The sequence below is a fragment of the Quercus robur genome, chromosome 3 (assembly GCF_932294415.1).
Source record: "Quercus robur chromosome 3, dhQueRobu3.1, whole genome shotgun sequence".
NCBI classification, from domain to species: Eukaryota; Viridiplantae; Streptophyta; class Magnoliopsida; order Fagales; family Fagaceae; genus Quercus; species Quercus robur.
This window is the reverse complement of record NC_065536.1, coordinates 4992586-5015310: the sequence shown is the minus strand read 5'-3', so window position 1 is coordinate 5015310 and position 22725 is coordinate 4992586. Positions and strand designations below refer to the sequence as shown.

Genomic DNA, 22725 nt, shown 5'->3' with positions numbered 1-22725 from the left:
TGTCTTAGCAAAACTCAGTTGCTTATTGTTGAAAGATGATGATATTCATTATCATTCTTAAAAGTTTTTAGTGAGTGGATATTATCATTAACAAATAAGTACTAAGAAACTATTAAAATAAAATATATATTCATATGTTAAATAGCTACCCTAACTTTGTATGTGACATACATTTTATATATATATATATATATATATATAGTTTCATACTTTTTCAAATAGAAATTTTATCTTAATTTTTTCACTCAAGAGGTAGCATGTGCCACCCTAACTAGTATCAAATAAAAAGAGTTAAAGAAATATTTTGATGAAATTTTTTAATAAACCAATGGACAGCATCCAAAAAATAAATAAAAGCACACAATCACACCTAACAAAGGCAAAGCATCAAGGCTAAACATAAGCAGCTTTCCTTAGACTGACAATATTCCTCTTACTCCAGTTGTGCCTATACCAAACTGCAAAAGATATCAGCTTTAAAGTCTTTTCCTTTCAAATTTGAAGGCCACCAATCAATTAAATCTTCCCAGACCAGCTTGGGATTAGCTATCAAACAGTTCAAACTTAGATGAAAACATGATCGGCTTATAAGTGTGCGTTTGGTTCTAAATTAAAAGTCAGTTTATTTTTACTATTATTCATGGGTTCTACTATACTTTTTTGGTATTATTTATAGGTTCTACTGTATTATTTCAGCTAACTTTTATCTTTATCTAAAGTACTTTTAGTAAAAAGTTTTCAGTTTCAACAAAATAAATAGATCCTTAACCGACCTTAAATTGGCTGTCAAGATAACTAATTCCTCTATATATATATATATATATATATATATATGCATGGCGAAAGATCTTCGGCATGGAGGGATAGAAGAATATGGAGGAAACTGTGGAAGCTACATGTTCCATCAAAAGTAAAACATTGTGTGTGGCGTGGAATGCTCTAATTCGTTGGCTACTCTTCAAAATTTGAGATCTAGGAAGATAGTAGCATAATCAAAATGTCAATAGGAGGATGGAACAACGCTTCATGCATTGTGGTCATGCCCTTTAGCTAGAAATGTTTGGGCTTTGGTGAGAGGCAAAATACAAAAAAGGCCTACTGATACAGATATTGACCTCTTTGGTCTGTTTAGTAGAGATTGCATGGAGTGCAGTATTGAAAATACTGAAATGTGGGCTATGTTGGTATGAGCCATTTGGAACTCTATGACTAAATATTACTTTGAAAATACCCAACTCTAGCAAATATTGGATTTGGCTCAAATCCTGTTGCAAGATTATAAGAAAGCAAACAGGATTTCTTTGCCCATGTCCAGCAGGAGCTAATTGTCGTTGGAAGTCAAAAGAATCAATCCATATTTTATATGTTTTAACTAGTTGATGATTTATATTCTGTGTAGATGCTTACACTTGTTTGAATTTGTCTTGTACATACTCTTTATCATTAATAAAATTGTCTATCTTTTATCATTAATAAAGTTGCATAAAACACTTTTGCAGTGGTATAGACAAGTTATGGGTCAAATGGCTTGAGTAAAAGAGTTTGTATTTGGGATTTTTATTTTGTGGCTAAATAATTATAAGGAGAATGAGAAACGTAAATGAAGGACTTATAAGAGACTGGAGTATGAAGGATTGTTAGTTGTTTCTCGATTTGTGGTGTAGAGATTGTGATGATAATAGCTTTGAAGCTTTTTTTTTTTTTTTAGAAGCTTTGAAGCTTTATTGTGTTAAATAAATTAATAAAGTTATTTATCTTCACAGTGTAAGGATAGAAATAGAAAATAACCTTAATTTATTACTTATAGTTTCACCATAAAAACAAATTACAAGATCACTTCTGTCAGTTGCACTTTTCTCTATTGCCTTTCAGGAAATTGCACACATGAGATAGTTTTTTTGTTGTTTAAAAAAAACAAACAAACAAATGAGACAATCACCATCAAAAAAAAAAAAAAAAAACAAACAAACAAACAAACAAATGAGACAATCTTTTTAAACTCAAAGGATTGAGGTTTTTGTTTTTTAGCATAAATTTTGCATAAAATTCTTGAAATTATAATAATAAAAATATTAAATAAGTAATTTAAATTGAATTAAAACACTGAAACAAAAAGATAAATGCGGCTAGAGAGTCTTAAAAGAAAACGAGAGACAAATCTATTAGCATTAGTAATAGTACATGTATAAAAAGATAAATTACAATTAAGATATACATATTAAAGATTCAAATTACTTGCATTCATAATTTAGATATATATTAAACAAAATATGCATATATACATTTGTGGTGGAATAGAGTGACCAAAACAAGTCCGCTTTCCCTCACCTCTTTGGGGTGGAACAAGGTATTTTTATCATCACTAACCCATAGCAAGCAGGGCTTGAGCTAGCTAAAAGTTTTGTAAGCAATAGTAAATCTTAATTGTTTTTTTTTTTTATTATTGGTTAAAGTGTAATTTAATCATGGAAGGGAGAGAGTCTTGTTCCATCTCATTCACTCAATTATTTTCTCCCTTAAAACACCTCCCCCCCCCCCCCAAACAACCCCTTTTAATCTTGATTTAATCAACCTTTTAAAACCACTTTGACATTTGGTTTAAAAACCTCTCAACTCTAAGCTACCCTATCAATTTCCTCTCATTCACCCAATTGTTCTCATCTAAAACCCTAACAACCCCTTTCGAACTTCACTTCAATATCTCAAACCCCTTAACAGAATCCTAAAAACCCCAAAAACCGAGACCATAACTTAAATGATCTCGTTTTTATTGCCAAATGTCAATCAAATTCTTCTAAAATGCAAGAACTTACATTCTTATTGACACACCTTTGGATGGAGAAGATCCTAAACGACCTGATTTTTTATAATAAAAAGAACACATATGAGGAGGTTGTGCCTCTCCAAATGATGTTGAGAGTATAACTGAAAAAGAGAAAAAGATGGAGAAATTTTTGTGTAAAAAACTAATAATAAATAGATAAGTATATTTAAATAAAAACAAAGAAAGAATAGAGAATGTTATGCATTTTTACTAAAATTTCAGGCTGATGTAAATGTTTTTTGTCACTCAACAGTATCAAATTATGAACGGTAAAAAATCTTAGCTTTAATTTTAATAATGAAAAAAAAATCACCTAAAATTTTACGCTTTTTAGCTTATACGTGGGAATTCTAGAGAGTCTTTTGGGTTAAAATTGCAAATTTTAAAGTTAATTTGCGTTATAGTTACTGTTCGAAGTTAATTGGGAATCTGAGGAGAGAGACTGAATTTCGGCAATGGCGTTGCCGAAATTCAGCCAAAAAAGATGGAGAGAGAATAAGGCTACCGAAATTCAACCAGAAAGCAGGAGAGAGGAGAGAGAATAACAAAAAAGTAGGAGAGAGGAGAGAGAATAACCAAAAAATTTTTTTTTTTCCCCACAATTTCGGTAATGGCATTGCCGAAATTGTGGGGGAAAAATTTTTTTAGGAAAAAAATTTTTTTTTTCCCCACAATTTGCCATTGCCGAAATTGTGGGGGAAAAATTTTTTTAGGAAAAAAATTTTTTTTTCCCCCACAATTTCGGTAATGAAATTGTGGGGGAAAAATTTTTTTAGGAAAAAATTTTTTTTTTTTCCCCACAATTTGCCATTGCCGAAATTGTGGGGGAAAAATTTTTTTAGGAAAAAAATTTTTTTTTTCCCCACAATTTCGGCAATGGCATTACCGAAATTGTGGGGAAATAAAAAAAAATTTCCCCAACAATTTCGGCAATGGCATTACCGAAATTGTGGGGAAAAAAAAAATTTTTTTTCCTAAAAAAATTTTTCCCCCACAATTTCGGCAATGGCAAATTGTGGGGAAAAAAAAAAATTTTTTTCCTAAAAAAATTTTTCCCCCACAATTTCATTACCGAAATTGTGGGGAAAAAAAAATTTTTTTTCCTAAAAAAATTTTTCCCCCACAATTTCGGCAATGCCATTACCGAAATTGTGGGGGAAAAAAAAAAATTTTTTGGTTATTCTCTCTCCTCTCTCCTGTTTTTTGGTTATTCTCTCTCCTACTTTTTTTGTTATTCTCTCTCCTCTCTCCTGCTTTCTGGTTGAATTTCGGTAGCCTTATTCTCTCTCCATCTTTTTTGGCTGAATTTCGGCAACGCCATTGCCGAAATTCAGTCTCTCTCCTCAGATTCCCAATTAACTTCGAACAGTAGCTATAACGCAAATTAACTTTAAAATTTGCAATTTTAACCCAAAAGACTCAATTCTAGAGGCCCAACCCAAATTCAAATTTTTAATGTCATTAAAAATTTAAATCTAGTCACCATCCATTTCTTTTCAATCATAAAGTACCACTGTACCTCTCTCACTCTCTGTACCTCTCTGTCAGAACCCCAAACAGTGATCTGGGGTTCGGGGTTTTTTTCAGAGACTCTAAGGAGAAGAGTGGGTTTGCGAAGGAGGACCTGAGGATGCATAGGGAATGATTTCATGAGGGGTTCCGCCATTTGAGGAGCAAGAAAAAGAGGTGGGACTTTCTTTTCTTTTCTTCTTCTTTTTCGTTTTTTGTTTTTTGGGTTAAATTGATTTTTCTTTTGGATAGTGGTTGTGGTTTTGTTTGGTTTGGCTGGAAATGGTTGTGGGAAGGTTCAGTTGGGGTTTAAGGTTTCGGTTTGTGTTTTTTGATAAGTTTTCGATGATGGGTTCAGTTTGGTGTCTTGTGTTTTGGTTTAGTTTTGATGGATATGGTTCTGGGATTTTTAATTTTAATTTTTGTGGAAATAATGGTTTTTTATTATTATTATTATTTGAAATGGTGGTGGTGTTTTTGTTTGGTTTGGTTTTAAATGGTTCTAGGAAGATTTAGTTGGTTTCTGTTATGAGTTAACTCGACACTCTTTGCCTAATGATTCTAAGATCAAAAAAATCAATCTTTTTATTTGGTAATTTACATATTACTGTGTCACTCTTAAGGGTTCTTCTCTTTTCCAAAAGATTGGTAGAGTTTCTAAACCTCAGCATGTTTACATTGGTCAAAAGAATGTTTTAGAGGAGAAACTTCTTGATTGTTTAGACATACTTTAGTGCTTGAGAACAATAAACTCATTCGGGAGTTGACTCTGATGGTTTTTCCCAATAAATGTAGTTCTTATATGTGTAATATATAAAAACAAAAAATAAAAAAGTCATGTCAATTAAAACATCCAAACAAGGTGGAGGGGAACATTCCCCCTCTACTCTTCTCCCCTTTACTCCCCTCTACTCTCCTCCCTCTCTAAACTTCCAAACAGGCCATAAGGAAATAAGGGAGAGTATTACTCCGAATAAAATAGAACAACGGAAAAGAGTACATGTGGCAAGCCTTGACTAGTCTGTTGAGATCCAGGATCCATACCAACACCAAATTTTTGGAATTAAGGCTTTGTTGTTATTATTGTTCCTTTTCTTTGGCTAGTGTGTGGTCAATGGTTGAATGCCTGAAGCTCTTAAAATTAATAATATCTGATTTAATAATATTCATTAATAGGATCTAGGATGCACGGATATTTCATTTTTGCTCATATTCATGTATCCGATATGTATCATACCAGTATCGTACTTGATACCTCTAAGATACATACCTTGTCTTTTTTCTCTTCTTTTCTTGAAAAGAAAGTACCAATACGGCCAGAATACACCTGTGATACAGCTTGAATACCATTGTAACTCAACCCCCAATAGTAAGAGATAGCCAAAACTTGTAAAATTTTCATTTATATTGTTTACATATTAGTTTCAGTGTTGAACACTTATCTAGTTATCGTTTATTTACTTTTTTTTTGGATCTTGGTTTGTATTCTAGACATCCATTAATGGCAATGGATTCACTTTATTATTCATTATTGCTCTTAAATTGATATATGCTTAACAATATGTGAAAAATAAATGCTTAATAATATATTAAAAATATAAATAAAATATATTTAATAAGTAATTAATACACGTATCCCTAACATATCGTACCCTAGGTTTTTCAAGAAATGTTGTGTCCCTGTACCCATACCCATGCATCTTAGATTAGCATATTCTACTTTGTTTTATGCATTCCCTGTAGAGGTCATCTTTGGCTCAGGTTTTTAATGTAGTTCACATTGTCAGCTTTAAAAAATTGAATTGCAGAACATGTCAATCGCAAAGGAGGTGAAGGCTAATGACGCAACAGCACAAAAAATGTTCAGCAAGGGGACACTAGTTGAGGTTAGCAGTGATGATGATGGTTTTGAAGGTGCCTGGTTTGCTGCAACTGTCGTTAAAGCAGTGGGAAAGGACAAGTTCCTTGTCCAGTACCAGAGCCTGAGGACTGATGATGATTCAGGCTTTCTGAGAGAAGAGTTTGATACCCTGCATATTAGGCCATGTCCACCAGAAACTCTTGTTGTTGATCGTTTTAGTCTTTTTGAAGAAGTTGATGCTTTGTACAATGATGGGTGGTGGGTGGGTGTGATTTCTAAGGTTCTTGGTGGCTCAAAATACTTAGTTTACTTTAGGGACACGGATGAGGAAATAGAGTTTAAGCATTCTGACTTAAGGCCACATCAGGACTGGATTGATGGAAAATGGATTATGGCTTCCCAGGTATGACTTCTCTATACTTGAAACTTGAGAACCTTTGTTGATCTCATTTTGTACTTTGGTGTTAAATGGGGCTGTCCATTTTGCAAACTTGGCATGGCTTGCTCAATGTTACTAGAAATTTAAGGTAAGTTCACAACCATTTGGTCAAATTCAGGTTTTGGGCAGGGAGCTAAATAATTGACAGTGCAAAGTTCGGTTATTATCCAAGATTTTCTCTTTGAAACTTGAATTTAATTAATTATTTTTAACTCTGCCACAATCCACCTATTTGGAAAATTTGGAAGCTGGTCAAAATAAAGTGAATTAAAAGAATAGAAAAGAGGTAAACCTCAGTGAAATTTGCTAAAGCCTTGGCCAGCTTGTTGTGATTCTTTGATCTAAAAGTATTATCTGATAAGCAGCCCCACCAACCATAAGAATCGACTACTCCATGCATGTGAGAATGCAATGGGAAGGAAGTGATTGTCACTTTTTTTTACCTATATGATTCTTTTTCCTTCTAATTTTCTGTTTCTGACCTTGCACAAGTTAAGTATTATTTAACCCAAGCAATCCTATATATATATGGTATTGAATTTATATTGATGGTTGGCATATTAATTCATGTCAGGCTCTGATGAAGTTGCTTTACTTGTGATTGCTTGAGAAATCAAGGAGGCATCCCTTGTGTACCAGGAAAGATTGCATTACATCTGAAGGACTCTGCTTCTTGTAGCAGTGGAAATCAACTGATGATTTTTGGATAAACAAATTGCAATTTTTAGTAGTCATTTTCAACTTGGTAACCTATCATTAGGCATTCTCAACGATTTGTTTAGACTTTACCAATTAATTGGAAGCAGAGTTTGACTTTATGATCCAAAGCAAAAAGCTAATGATGTCAGGTAAATTCTTGTATTGTATTGGCGACTGACCAGCGAGTCAGTGACTGTTCTCAATTTCTTTCTGCATGAAAAGGGTTTCTCTAATACTGTTTATTCCTAATCATTCATCCTGCAAAACAAATTAATTTCAGAAGCCTCTTTAAGGTTAGATGGCTGGAAATTCTTTTTTTTTTTTTTTTAAAGTTTAGATACATGTGATTGAGTGTTACTCAACTGAAATTAGTCCTGTGATTTTGTATTAAGCATCAAATAGATTTGTCTTTTAAGAGTTCTATCTGGAGTCTAGAGTTGTCTTTAAGAGTTCTATCTGAAGTCTACTCTGGCTGTGCAAAGCCAATATATACATCTAGAGTTGTGATTGTTATATAATAAAAATATTATATTAGAAGGGAAAAGTTAACAAATGCCTCAGAACAATTGTTAGTGAATTATTTTAAGAAAATATTTATGGAAAAAGAAAAAAAAATTAATATTTTGATAGCTTTTTAAATTTCTCATAAAAATGGTATAAAAATTTTCTTAAAATAGTTTTGTAAGGACACAATTCATTTAACGGCCCATGAATGACATTGGGCTCGTATGCACAGGGCCCCAACAATATGATTTGTAGAGAGTGGGCTTAAAAGGCTTGCTTTTGATCACGGGGCGATGGTCCGGTCCTGAGTTTAGAAGGACTCATGTAAAAAAGGGGTCAGCCTAAACATCCAAGCCCTACAGCGTCGTAGCCTGAGGGGTTGGACTCCTCGGACTTAGTCCGAGGAGCATTAAGTTCTTTTTCCCCCTTCTCTCCTTGGCTTTCGTTTCCTTTTATACTCGTATTCCTCCCTCTCTTTAGGGTCCACGTGTGAGCTTTACCTTCGGGGCAGAAGACTTGTTCTATCCGCATACCTCAAGTGGTTGGGAGTAGACGTAAAGGTTGAATAGCTTGGTCATGAATAGGAGCTTGTCAGGCACAGAGTTCTCTACTACAGTATGAGCAGTCTTTTCACTTATCCTATCCGTGCATTAAACTCCTCCTTGATAATAGGTCTCCTCAGATCAGGTCCTGGTCCTTGATATAGGGCGGGCCTGGGCCATGAATTTTCTGGCCCACAAGTTTATTAACAATTGTCTTAAAAGCACTCATTAATATGATCTATATTAGAAATAGTCATTCAAAGCTTGACACTGCAACAAGTTATGTAAAAGATCAACAACTTATGTAAAAGAATGTGTTCCTGGCAATGCCCAACCTGCAAGCTGGTCAAAAATACGATTGGGTATTGTTTTTTTTCCATGTTTGGCATTCTACTTTGGTGCAAACCTTGTGCTGGATTCTAGCATGATTTCCTGACGGTAACATCAATGTTACCTCTCGAGCCACAGATGTTTATGTTGCATAGCAAAGTACCACCCATAAACCAACCCATGCATCATCACAGGAGGTGAGTCTATAATGGGGTTAAAGAGGCCTTTTATGTTTTGGATCAATCAAATGAATTGTCAACCATCAAAGATTCAAAGATGCGAAATTAGGTTCATAGTTCATACAATCTTGGGCCATCAGGCTATACTGGGGCACTACTCATTTAGCATGAGTTGCAAAATGAGTGTGAATGTCTGGTGCATGACATCCCACAAAATATATATAATTCAACAAGGGTGGGTTATTCAGCCGATTAATAAGGATGAGGGGGGAAAATCTCAAAAAAAGAAGGAAGAAAATAGTTAGATGAGCATTTTTTTTTTTTTTTTTTTTTTTGACAAATGAGCTCGGGTGTATGTAGCCCTTTGTTTGTCTCACACGCATCAAGTTATTACAAAAGAAATCCTATGAGAGTAGCTCTAAAATGTTGACAAAAAGTTTCGAATCCAAAATCTCATGAATATCATGAAGTCTTATGAACCACCATATCAACCTTTGGGGCAATATTATTTTAAAGAATAGAATATTAGTGACCCCAAAGGCCCAAAAACACAAACTTGAGGGGTCCACTAATGATTTGGTAACCCTATGGGTCCTATACTTACATAATATACTCCCTTACAACAACATACCAGACAGGAACACATCATAAACTGAAACAGACTTACAGGCCCACTAACCAACAAGACCAAACTATAAAAACTTGATGAAGACCTTCTTGGAATGCCCAGATTTCCGCTATAAAAACTTCAGTTAACAGTCGCATTTTTGGGTCCTCACTTGGCATGGAATTATGAGCACTAAAAGACTACTTTCTACGGCTGATTTCCATGCAATCCCACCCATTATCCGAAACTCCCTTCAATGGGCCCACAACTCCACCGCCCAATCGAACACACCTTTTTTACCAAAGGGTCCTTCCGTATTGGCCACAAACCTCATCAAATCATACTCTGAAAGGGGCTTGATAAAAGAGGCCCGGATACTGTTCGATGAAATGCCTGAGAGAGATGTCGTTGCATGGACTGCCATGATTGCTGGATACACGTCTTGCAACCACTACAGCCATGCATGGGCTATGTTCTGTGAGATGGTAAGGAATGGAGTGGAGCCAAATGCGTTTACTTTGTCCAGTGCTTTGAAGGGTTGTAAGAGCATGAAGGCTCTTTCATATGGGGCATTGGTCCATGGCTTGGCCATCAAGCATGGCATGAAGGAGTCTATGTATGTTAATAATGCACTCATGGATATGTATGCTACGTGTTGTGTTAGCATGGACGAGGCATGCATGGTCTTTCAGGAGATAGATGTTAAAAATGCTGTTTCATGGACTACTTTGATCACTGGTTACACTCATAGAGGTGATGGCTATGGTGGGCTTCGAGTTTTCAGGCAAATGTTGCTGGTAAGTAGTTGACACAACCTCAAATTCTATGAAAACACTTGGGTTCCAAAGCTCACTTTTTATTGTGTATCTACAATTGAAAAGGTTTCAATTTTTAAAAAGAATTCAGCTTTATATATCTCACAGTATACATTAAGTTCTTGAATTTATTTGACAAACAGGAGGAAGCAGAACTCAACCCATTTAGCTTTTCAATTGCCGTTAGAGCTTGCACCTCAATCGGCTCATACACTTTGGGCAAGCTAATACATTCAGCAGTGATTACACATGGGTTCGATACCAATCTTCCTGTCATGAATTCTATACTAGACATGTATTGCAGGTGTGGTTGTTTATCGGAGGCAAATCAGTATTTCCATGAAATGAATGAGAAAGATTTAATTACATGGAATACCTTGATAACTGGTTATGAAAGGTTGGACTCTACTGAGTCTTTACATATCTTTTCACAAATGGAGTCAGAAGGTTTTAGTCCAAATTGCTTCACATTTACCAGTGTTACAGCTGCCTGTGCAAATTTAGCAGTATTGAATTGCGGACAACAGGTTCATGGAGGAATTGTTCGCAGAGGCCTTGACGGGAACTTGGCATTGGCTAATGCAATTATTGACATGTATGCCAAGTGTGGGAGCATAAGTGATTCACGCAAAGTTTTTAGTGAAATGACTTGCAGAGATTTGGTCTCTTGGACTACTATGATGATTGGATATGGGGCTCATGGATATGGAAAAGAGGCTGTTGAATTGTTTGATGAGATGATCAGGTCTGGTATTAGACCTGATAAGATTGTGTATATGGCAGTTCTGAGTGCTTGCAGCCATGCTGGACTTGTAGATGAAGGTTTGAGGTATTTCAAATCAATGGTGGGTGATTATAATATTTCTCCAAATCAGGAGATTTATGGCTGTGTAGTGGATCTGCTAGGGCGTGCAGGGAGAGTTGAGGAGGCTTATGAGCTAATAGAGAGTATGCCATTTAAACCTGATGAGTCTGTATGGGGGGCACTTCTTGGAGCTTGTAAAGCCCATAAGCTTCCGAATTTGGGCAAATTGGCAGCTCGCAGAGTTTTAGATTTGAGGCCAAATATGGTGGGGACTTACGTGATGCTGTCAAATATATATGCAGCTGAAGGTAAGTGGGGGGAGTATGCAAATATGAGGAAGCTGATGAGAGGGATGGGGAGTAAGAAAGAGGCAGGGAGGAGTTGGATTGAGGTAAGAGACCAGGTTTATAGTTTTGTTGTTGGAGATAAGATGGGTTCTCACATAAAGTGGGTGTATGGAGTTTTGGATTTGTTGATTTGGCATATGAAAGAAGCAGGGTATGTACCAGATTTGGATTGCTTAATACATGACCAAGAAGATGCAACTTGAAAAAAATGGAAGTTGTGGGGTGGTTTGAATACCATATTGATAAAGGTGGAATGATTCTAGAACAATTTTTGGTTATTCCACACAACTTTAAATTGGGTATACACAGACAGAAAGAAGAAGGAATTGTGTATGAGGGGATTTGGTATTCCTCTTGAAACTTTCAATTTTGATACATTTGAATCCAGTAAGTGGCAAAAAAGAAATGAAGAAGAAACTTAGCAACATCAAAAAAGGGCATTGTTTAATTAACCTGTACTAACAATTTAAGATATTCTTTTAATTAACTCTTCATTTTGTGCTGCAACCAAATTAAAAATGATAGATAGTGTCAATGTACTAAGTTGTACTGTTAGTATTGTTTGGTTATGCAATATCTACATTCTTTCCCTCTTCAAAGTTATTTTCAGTTGCGCTCTTTTGTAGAAGATGGAGTAAGAAATGAAAAGCATTATCAAGAATCGAGAAATATAGTGTTATATAAATATGGTGTCAGCATTTTAAACATATGGCAAGTACAAGCAGGAACAGACCAAACAGAGAGGTATAAGCCAATTAGACAGTGGAAAACCAATTCTTGTGCTGCTGCAAACTTCAAAATTGAAATAAAACAGGGTCCTGCATAAACAATTAACAGGAGTGAGCTTAACCCCCATTTTTTTTTTTTTTTTTTCTTTTTGGGATGGGAGGATCACTCATTATATTCCAACATACATGATACTAATTTCAGGGAAGAACCATCATCCTGGCGAGTACCTATCTCAACCAAAAAAGACCTGCAACATAAACAGCGGTACATTTAACTTGGCGACAGTATTTGTGCAACAACATTGAAACAGCTGAATAAACCCACTTCAAGGAATCAATTACACACACACACAAACACAAATTCATTGAATAATATCCCTACAATTATGCCTCCACATTTCACTGCTTGTATATACCAGTGTCCAAGCTCACAATAGGAACCGATTCTGCCAAAACACATTCCCAATGCATTCAAGGGGTCGTTTGGTAACGTTGTTATAGTAACGTTATTGGTATTTTTTTGAAATACATGTAGATAAAAAAAGTGTGTGAAAATGTGGGTAATATTGTTTATAAACTGAAAACATGTTAAACAATTTTACCAAACGGGACCAAGTTTCTAAAGGTAATCTAGTTCTCTGGTGAAATTCTATAGTATTTCCAAATGTGATAGTGATTTGACTTCAAACAGTATTAATCATTGGATGCATTGTCATTTGTGCCTTGGAAATACAACATGTATTCCCCAACCATTTGACATCAAGTGCGGTAATGAATGAATCCATCAATGGTCTATCTGTAGCATTTGGACAACAAATGGAGTTTTGCTTATCGGAAAAGTCTACCGTTGATAAGTCTTAACCCCAAATTGTCATTTTTGTCTCACACAACTCATACGCTCACTCTCCACCTTACTCTTATAAGTTATAAGAGAATGAAGTGTCATTTGAACTAGAGCTTATTGAACTATTGGCTATTTTTATCTAGCACAATTAAGGCACAAGCACTACATTCCTTCAAGTCTCACAAGGGAGATGTATCAATAGTCATCACTGATTGTATATCACATGATTGTGGAATGTTAAAAGATAGCAAGCTCTGATTAATTAAAGTAGATTGTTGTGCAGAAAAGAATAATCAAGTTTTTGTTAAAAGGATTATCACATTCACGTGAAGTTGTGATAAGAGAATAATTTTAAGCTATGCTTTTTTATTGTAAATATATAATTCTTATAGTTGGCATCAGTTTGGTTCTTTGGTTCAATGCAATGATTGAGATGGGATAGTGGCACTGAGATTACAAGGATTTCAGGGTGTAAGGATTGTGAACAGAGACCAGAATAAGTTTGTCACGTTTTTGGATGGTGAATATATAATTCTTGTAGTTGGCATCAAACATGAGTTGTAGTTCCTTTTTGCATATCTCAATAATCTCTCAAGCTTTCTCAAATTTTTGTACCCAAAATTTCTCACTGAAATTGGTACTGACATAGCTGACTTGGAGAACTGCGTTTTTTTTAAAATACCTGCCACGACTGAGAGAATAAACAAAAATTTTAGTCGAAACTTTAGTTATTAATTTATTATTACAAGCATGATAAGTTTTTAAAAAATTAAAAATTCTAGCTAACATTCCACAACAAAAAGGTTTTTTTTTTTTTTTAGTTTTTTTATATGAATCTATTACCACAAAAGAGAAAAGTGTAACACTTTTTTATTCAATAAGTGTAACACTTTTTGAATAAAAATTCTATTTTTATATCCTTGATTAGCATTGTAAATAAAAAACCATTGCACTATGGTACATCCACTGATCCAACTCAACCAAATGAAATCCACCACTATTCCACATCTATAAACAACAATTCCTCTATGCCCAATCTAGCACAAAACAAAGCAAGCCAACTCAAACCCCAAAAGCCCACATTAAACACTTGCAATTGCCCAGCCAAACGATATAAAAATATAAATACGATAAAACAAGAGAAAAGAAATCTCTTTTTTTCTTTTTTTTGATAAGTAAAGTAAGAAATTTTATTTTAAAAAAAAATCAATCAAGTACACTATGAGAGAAAAGAAAACTATTAAACATAATTGCTGCAACATGGAGAAGTAACACCTTTAAAACAAGCATAAAACATCATTGTTTCATACCCCTTTTTCCTGGTTTATGTAAAGACTAATCAATTACTAAGAAATGGCGTATTGCCTTCTCGTCACACCAATTATAGTTTTCTAGTTGAATCCATGTGTAGCAAATTATTCATTGTTCTAGAATTGAGATTTCAAGTGGAGTGAAAATAAATAAATGTCATAATTAATTTGCTAAATCCAAATCATCAAATTCAGTATCACTTGAAGTTCTAGCCATGTTCAAGCCAACCTGATCTTATGCTTGCTAGTAGCTGCATCCATTTCTTCAACAAGATCAACATAAACTTCATTATTGGCATATTTGGCTCTGTAGTTCTCCGTGGAACACAGGATGCTATTGCATCAATTTCAAGTTGGTCACTCCCTCCAAGAAACCATGTCTTTCTCAGGCATCTCATTAAACAACTGAGAAGCCTCAATCACATGAACTGTCCTGCCCAACTACACAATCAAAGCATTCAAAGCAATCGTATGCCTTTCTGGCATCATATATATATACGCTTGGCATTATCCACACCTCCAAGATTCTGAACATAACCTGCCAAACATGAATGATGAAACCGAATCCAAAACAAGACTTTCATCAAACTGACCAGTTTGGCATTTTCCAAGATGCAGGGAAAAACGCTTTGGAAATCAGCCCATTATTAATATTGTCAGTTGGAGGTTCAATTTCATTAGTCTTTTCATGAATTCTTCCCTACCCACCTATTTCGGAAACAAAAATTCTAGACCTGCATATATATATATTTTTTTTTTTGCTAAAATTCTAGACCTGTATATAAAAATAAAAAACTCACAACTTTTATTACAACCATAAATGTAACATACTAGGAGTGATAGAGAAAAAATATATAAAAGTGACTGCCGTGGTAGCAAAAGTTGTGGTCATGAGTCATAAGGTGAAAGACTAAAACAGAGAGGTGGTAAAGCAACTCTCCATGTTGGAGTTAATAAAGTGTGATGCTGCTCTATGCGGCTCTCAGTTATTTTTTTAGTCATTGTGGTATGAGATTAGAGAGTATTATTATTGCAGATATAGAATGGCTGTTTGGTAAGGTGTTTTGTACAACAATTTTTAGTATTAAAACAATATTACACGTATTTTTACACACTTTTTTACTTACATATATTTTTAAAAAATACAAACAACGTTACAAAAATAACATTACCAAATGGCCAGAGTTTCTTACAGAAATTTATTTGAGTTTTTGTAGTTTCAATTGGGTGTATAGAAGAGTTAGCTTCTCATGTGCTCTGCAGATGGACTTTAAAGTTGTTTAGATTTTGGTAGTATTCCACTGAATTTTATTGAAGCTTCTTGAGAAGAATTCATGTACTATTTTGACGCTTTGATTTAATAAAAGTTTACAGAAAGCCCTGGCTAGCTTGTTGCAATTCTGTGAACAAAGCATATATGACAAGGAGTATTTGATTAGCTACTTGTCAGAAGATTATGACTCCTCCATGTGTCGTGTGTGGGGTGTTGGTGGGAAAGGTTGTTTCATAATGTGACAGTTTTATTTTTTTAATGGAGTAACACAGTTTTATTTTTTTTTTTTAATGAAGTACTATATAATAAACAGGACTTAAAAAGTGTATTACTGTAAAATATATATCGTATAAGGCTTAAGAGTATATAACTGTAGGATGACAGATAAAGTGGTCAAAATGGAACGAGGGTCTGTTTGGATATTACTTATTACTGAAAACTAAAAATATTATAGTAAAATGATTTTTAAATATGTGAATAGTGCCGTGAGATTCAGTTTTAATAAAAATTTTACTGAATTAGACAACTTGTGGGTCTTATGAACAGTGTACAGGATCCACTGACAGTGACGACTCCAAGAATTTTGTTTAGGGGGGTCATTAAAAAATTTTAATAAAAAAAGAACTTGAATATATCGAATTATCGACAAAATAAAATTAATACATGAAGTTTTATAATTTTCTTCTACAAGTTTTCAAATTTTAAATTGTTATATGATAATTCATTATGAGTATCTATGCCCAATGTGGGTAGCTATGACTATAAGGCTATGACTATTTTATTTCGTTAAGTCTATCTAACATTTTTATTTTTATGCAGTTGTTATTATCTATTTGTTATTGTTTTTATAAAATATTTTAAACTAAATGACTAAACTAAACTTATTAGCTTCGTATTAATTATTAAAGCACACAACCACACTCATTCATATATAAACTTATACACTTTGCGTCTAACAAGTCAAATGCTTGGACAATCACTAATTTTACAATTTTTTTCTTAAATTTTACTAACTTTATAAAAAAAAAGTTATTATAACATAATAACAATGCACACACATGTAACAAACCATCTCTATTTCCTAATTATTAAATTATATAAATTTATATTGTACACATAAATGTCCACACACATCATAATTCACAAAAATAGCATTATAACAAAAAGTAATACACACTATCAATATTAGACACATTCACACATATAATATAAATTTATAAAAAAGAGTGATACTTACTATTCACAAATACTGACTCTTTACTCTTAGAGTTAGAAATACTTGTAATAAGGGTGTGCAAAATTTAAGTCAGGGTGTGCAAAAATATTTTTTAAAATAAATTAAAGTATTAAACTAAAAAATATATATATTATATATATAATTTTTTTTTTTTGAACTCAAGGGGTTCAGTTGAACCCCCTGAATATAAAATAGCGCCGCCCTAGTCCACTGAAAGAAACGCAAACATTCATTTCAGTGCAATCCAAACGTATACTAAATGAAGGCATTGCTCAAACATGTACAAAGGATTTAAAAATTTAGGGAGTGTTTGGTAAAGAATTTTAAATAACATTTTTTAGTGTTTAAACAATATTGTATGTATTTTTATATATTTTTTCACTTACACGTATTTTTAAAAAGTACAAACAATGTTATTAAAACAAAATTAACAAACACATCACCCAAAAACAAGTTAGTCTGAACTACAATTTGATTTTTTTTCTTCTTACTTAAGTTTCAGTTTCTAACCTTGCACAAGAATTAATTAGCCCAATCATCTGTAATTTCAAATTGTAAAATATACATATGGTACTGAAGTTTTCACTAATGGTTGGCTAAATGTAAATTCATGTCATTCTCAAGATGTGATTTGTGATTGATGGAGAATTCAATAATCATTTCTTATTCAGCAAATAAAATAAAATAAAACCATTTCTTGAGTACGTGGAGAATTCCCTTTCTTCTCAAGGGCGTTAATCAATGTGAGTTTCCTGCATAAAGACATATGGCACATCAACCAAAAACTGGTTTTGGTGGTCCCTATTTTCTGATATTGATGGACCAGCCACCCCCTACTATGTGTGGTTAAATGAAAGGCAAGACTCGAGCTTGAAATCAATTTCATGTAGATTAGCTCCGTGTGCTGCTTTCTACCACATTTGAACCCCAAAGACTATTATCCATCAAGGAATATTTAATTATAAGAAGACTTTGTGAGAGTGATATAAGATGGGAAATTAAAAACAGAATTGAGTAAGATGGCAGTTTATGTAATTCTGTTTAGAACAAGGTAGTTTTTTCATTTGTTGCTTGTACTATCTCTGATACTGTGCTAAGAGTCAACAGTCAAGTGTAGCCAATAATTGTTGTAAATTTCAGAATTGAGTAAGCCTTGAAATGTTGAGCTGGGTGTTTGTTTCTTATTAGCTGCAACCAGCTGTGTAGTTATTGAACTGCTTGTAAATTGCTAATTGAAGAATGAAACTGTTTATTCATTTAAAAAAACCATTTTTTTTTATAAAAAAAAAATGCAACGATTGGATCCAGTACTCTAATGTATTGAATCATTACAATGATAACATGTATTTGCTTTTTAACCATGTGCTGCCATTATAAGGGATCCGATGTAATTGAGGCATTGGACCCAAGTCAAGCCCTAAATAAAATAAAAAGTAATAAAAAAGAAAGGAAGGATAGGAAAAGAGAGGGAAGGGAATGGAAAATAAACATTGTGTGAGACAGTGAGTCCCACTCACTCTTCTATTATTTGAGAAGAACTAAGACGGTGGGTCACAGGGTCAGGGAGAAAAACTGCTCATCACTTTTCCTTTCCTCCTCCCTAATTCCCTCCAACCAAACAACAAAATTGTTGTCCTTTTCTTCCCTCTGCCCTCAAACATAATGCCAAACACATCAAACCAAAAAGGAAGAAGCACAAGAACAAGAGCAAGAAGGATTAGTCTTTCTTTTAAGTTAAGTTTTCTTCTTAATTAGCTACACACCAGTTTTATGGTTGTATCATTACTACATCTATCTACTTTTTTTTTTCCTTTATGTTTCCAGCAGACATTCTAGATTCATATTCCCCAAGTCAAAAAAAAAACACTATTCTTTTGCAGGTTAGTTCAATAATAGCAACTTTACCGATGGTCCCTGTTTTTTTCAACTAGTCCATGTAGCATATTATCCATTTAGATTTTAGATATATCGTTGACAAAAAGCGAAACTTCATTAGAGTCAAACAGAAGAAGAACTTCCTGACCATGATGTGTCAAAAAGTGAGAAAGACAGGACAGCTGGTTTCTTTTCTATTCCCAAAATTTTTTTAATATGCTCTTTTTTTTTTTATTACTTCTCCCTATTAACAGCTTGTATTGTATCTGTAGCTCTATCTTTTGCTGCAATTTACTCAACAAATTGGTACACATCTTTAAAGTATATTACCTAATCTAAATTTCTATAAATTTTAAAAGGGCAAAACTACATTTCTTAGATATTGTAACTAAGTACCTCAATTAAATTTAATAATAAATACACAATGTAATGCGGTTTCAATATATATATTTATAAATAGAAAAGGGAAAATTATTAGGTACTCCCTCCTTTCACATGAATGATGGGTCCCACCATTAATGTGAGAGGAGGGAGTACGCATTTATGGTACTTCGAGAGTACATAATAATTTTCCATAGAAAATAACCTCGTGTGAGAGTATGAGATTTTGCGATGTAATGCATTCTTTGATAATTCTTTCATTAGTCTTCCTCCTCATCTCCTCTTTTTTAGAAGATTCAACATCATCCTTTAATTAGTACCATCTGTCACTCTTCTTTGAAAGGTAAGTAGGTACTGTTCTTCATTTAACCTTCCACCTAAGGAAATTTTTTTATAATTTGATTCATTTAATCTTCCGCTTAAGCAATGGTTTTAGTGAATCAATAAGTTTTTTTAATATTTATTTATGTTCAGTAATAAATTATTTATTTCCATAATATTTAAATTTTAATAACATTTTTAGGCCACCACTTAGCAAAGAATATAAAATAAGTAAAAAAAAAATCCAAAATATTGTCCACCATAAATGACTTGCCAACTTGTAAATGCCAAGTAAAATAAGGCATTGGGTGATAAATCTTCAAAATCAAAAGTTTCTATGTTATCCCAAATTCCGAACTAATCATTTTATTCCACACGTTTATTCAAAACTATGAGAGTCTAAGGTTTGAAATGTGGCACATTTCTTGAGAATGAAAGAATATATTGATTTAACCTTCCACCTAAGCAAATATAATACTACTTCATGAGTTTCACAAAAACTTTTTTTTTAATCTATTATACATGAACTAAAAAGAGATTTTTATATGACCTTATAATATACCCAAGCATTCAGCAAGACATCTACTTGTTGATCTCATCTTTTTTCAATGATATGTTATATAATAAATGGGTTTTACTAACATGTGCCCTTAGGGTATATATTAGTAAACCATTTTAAAAAATATTTTATAGAAAAATGAAAAAGTGATTAATTGTTTTTAATAACTTTTTCAATTCTTCATAAAAAATTTCACAAAATGGATGGTTAATATATATAAATCCTAAGAATATATATTAACCGAACTCTAAAATTTTAACACATAATACTACGATAGAGTTATACATAAAACTTTTTTTTTTAAAGACTATTATACATGAATTATAAAGATATTTTCATATGAATTTATAATATACTCATGTATTGAGCAGACATCTATGCATTGATTTTAGTCGGAGAACGTAACATACACCGTTACGATACCATAACTAAAATTTACACATTTAATAATAATATATCATGTAATTAAATAAAAATAAAAATAAAAAGAGTTTGAATTTTTATCCAAAGAGTATGATTACTTTATTAAAATTATTCTTCAATTGGGGACTGCTTGAAAAAACAAATCTTGGTAAACCTTTACAAGCATGGATCAAACAACTATCCTCCAAGCTATAATCTATTATCTAAGGTATCAAAAACTCGATCTTCATAAAATTCTGTAAAGTTCACTTTTTTATTATCAGTAACACTGGAATAAAAGGTAACAAAGCATCACAACAATAAACAGAGCTTTTTTAGAACTCATGCTACTTCTGAAAATCAGAGATCTTTTCCATCCTCAATTTCAAAAGCTGAAACTGGCAAGCTCCTGGACAGCCCTGTAAGACTCTTGATAATAATTTTTTCAGTTGGAGGATCATCCACAAAGATTTCATTGAGTGTAACCCAAATCAAAAGCTCCTTGTCATTGACCCCACTAAGCCTCTTGATTTTTTTGTGCTCAATATAAGCTGAGACTTCAGTGGCATAAGAAACAAGCTTGCCAATCTTTTCAAACTTGTGGGTTATGCTCCTTTTCTGCCTTAGCCACACAAAGCCAGTTTCTTTCACATACCCACATTCCTCAATGTCTTGCAGTGGCAATAAGCCATTGGGCAAGCCCATTTCTGTTAGCAAAAACTTTGACTTCTCTTGACAGAACTGATGCCCTTGGTAGTACTCAGCCTTGGCCTTGATTTCCTCTGTAACCAGAGACATTTTTGTGTTCTCTGTTTGTTCAAAGTGAATAAGTGATTGTGTTTGTGAATAACGTAGAATGGTTTGAGGAAGAGGTAGAGTTGAAAATTGATAAATACTGTAGTCTAGGTAGTGGTGAAGCGGTACTTTTGCCCTTCCTTTTTTTTTTTTTTTTTTTCAAAATTCCCATCATGCTATTAAGCTTAGCTTAACCGACATAAATATATGATGGGTTTGGTAACTTTAGTTAAGACACATTTAATATTAATAATAAAAAAAAGGGAAATAAATTGTGTATAAATACTGAAAACAAGTACATACAATGATAATAAATGTGTTAATAATTTAACGAAAATTGAATTCTTCTAAATTTTTAGGTGTGTATTATAATTCATAATTAAATATTTTTTATTCATTAATAGGTACCTTGTTACTAACAATACCTAATACTATTGCAATGCATTATTTTTACTTATAAACTTTTCTTTTTTCTTTAAGAATCAAACTAATTATAGATTAAAATGGAAAAGAAAGAAAATCAAATACGGTATACCACAATTGATGAGTATAAAGTGGAATATAGAAAGTAAGATTATTATAATCATTGTCATTCATTCAACTCCAAATTAGTGTGTGCAAATTAGTAAATTACTAAAAAAATTAACTTTTGAAAGTGTATATTATAACTCATAATTGAATATCTATTATTTGTTAATATGTGGCTTTATAGTACTTATTAACAAAATCCAACATTGATTATATCTACAATTATCATTCATTTATCCAAATCCAAATTGAAGGGTATTTAGGTTTGAGTAGCTATGCATTATTGAAGGGTATTTAGGTTTGAGTAGCTATGCATTTTTCTTGTGTGTGTATCATTTTAAGCAAGTGTTTCTAGCTGAAGAAAATGGCTGAATGGGCAACATCATGAAGATTAGGGTGAAAATAAATAAGGACTGAAGTCGTCTATATTTCCTAAGTAACTTCATCCTAAAATACCAAGAATTGTATTCATCCATTTTAAAATGACTAGATTGGGTTATATTACATCATAAGTATTAGAATTTTCTCCATTTGAAAATGAATTATTTTATAGTTCAAGTTATAATTTATAAATTTAAATGTGTATTTATTACCACTGTCAAATCTAACATATAAAATTGTAATTGTGAAATGAAAAGTTTGTGATAGTCAATTATTTTTCTATTTATATATATATAGTCAATTTTTGGTCAAATGTTGATAGCTTTATAAAAACTAATCTACACATTTCAAAAAAAATTCCTGAAAAAAAAAAAAACAAACAAACAAACAAAAAGAGAGGCAACATGATAATTTAGGTGAACCATAACAGGGCAGTTTGACACTGTATGGTGCTTGTATTTATGATACGGTTGAACAATTACGGCAGAATTTTAATAATAAAAAATTGTACACTGATAGTTTAAATTTCTTTAAATTTATATTTCCCAGATATTGTAAGTTTGTAACTAAATACCATTTCGTTAACAAAAATAATGTAATCTCTTTTATGAACAATTAAATACAATGGTG

The 22725-nt window shown here is 32.8% G+C and overlaps 3 protein-coding genes across 5 annotated transcripts; 2 read left to right on the top strand and 1 right to left on the bottom strand.

Moving 5' to 3' along the window:
• The first annotated feature begins 4345 nt into the window (after positions 1-4345).
• LOC126716787 (protein AGENET DOMAIN (AGD)-CONTAINING P1-like) lies at positions 4346-7581 on the top strand. 3 transcript variants are annotated; one of them, XM_050417772.1, is made up of 3 exons: positions 4346-4510; positions 6121-6597; positions 6752-7230. In XM_050417772.1, exons 2-3 carry the CDS (start codon positions 6145-6147, stop codon positions 6776-6778), a joined length of 480 nt encoding a protein of 159 aa, XP_050273729.1. In that variant the 5' UTR covers positions 4346-4510; positions 6121-6144; the 3' UTR covers positions 6779-7230. The 3 variants fall into 3 exon arrangements, with proteins under 3 accessions (XP_050273729.1, XP_050273727.1, XP_050273728.1); XM_050417770.1 differs by having other exon boundaries at positions 4347-4510; positions 7208-7581; XM_050417771.1 differs by having other exon boundaries at positions 4358-4510; positions 6142-6597; positions 7208-7581.
• A 1926-nt stretch (positions 7582-9507) lies between these two features.
• On the top strand, positions 9508-11948 carry LOC126716786 (putative pentatricopeptide repeat-containing protein At1g56570). Its single transcript, XM_050417769.1, has 2 exons — positions 9508-10291; positions 10453-11948. The coding sequence occupies exons 1-2, from the start codon at positions 9680-9682 to the stop codon at positions 11662-11664; spliced, it is 1824 nt and encodes a 607-aa protein (XP_050273726.1). The 5' UTR covers positions 9508-9679; the 3' UTR covers positions 11665-11948.
• An 8592-nt stretch (positions 11949-20540) lies between these two features.
• Positions 20541-21289, bottom strand: LOC126720026 (uncharacterized). Its single transcript, XM_050422509.1, has one exon. The coding sequence runs from the start codon at positions 21187-21189 to the stop codon at positions 20752-20754; it is 438 nt and encodes a 145-aa protein (XP_050278466.1). The 5' UTR covers positions 21190-21289; the 3' UTR covers positions 20541-20751.
• Between the last annotated feature and the right edge of the window lie 1436 nt (positions 21290-22725).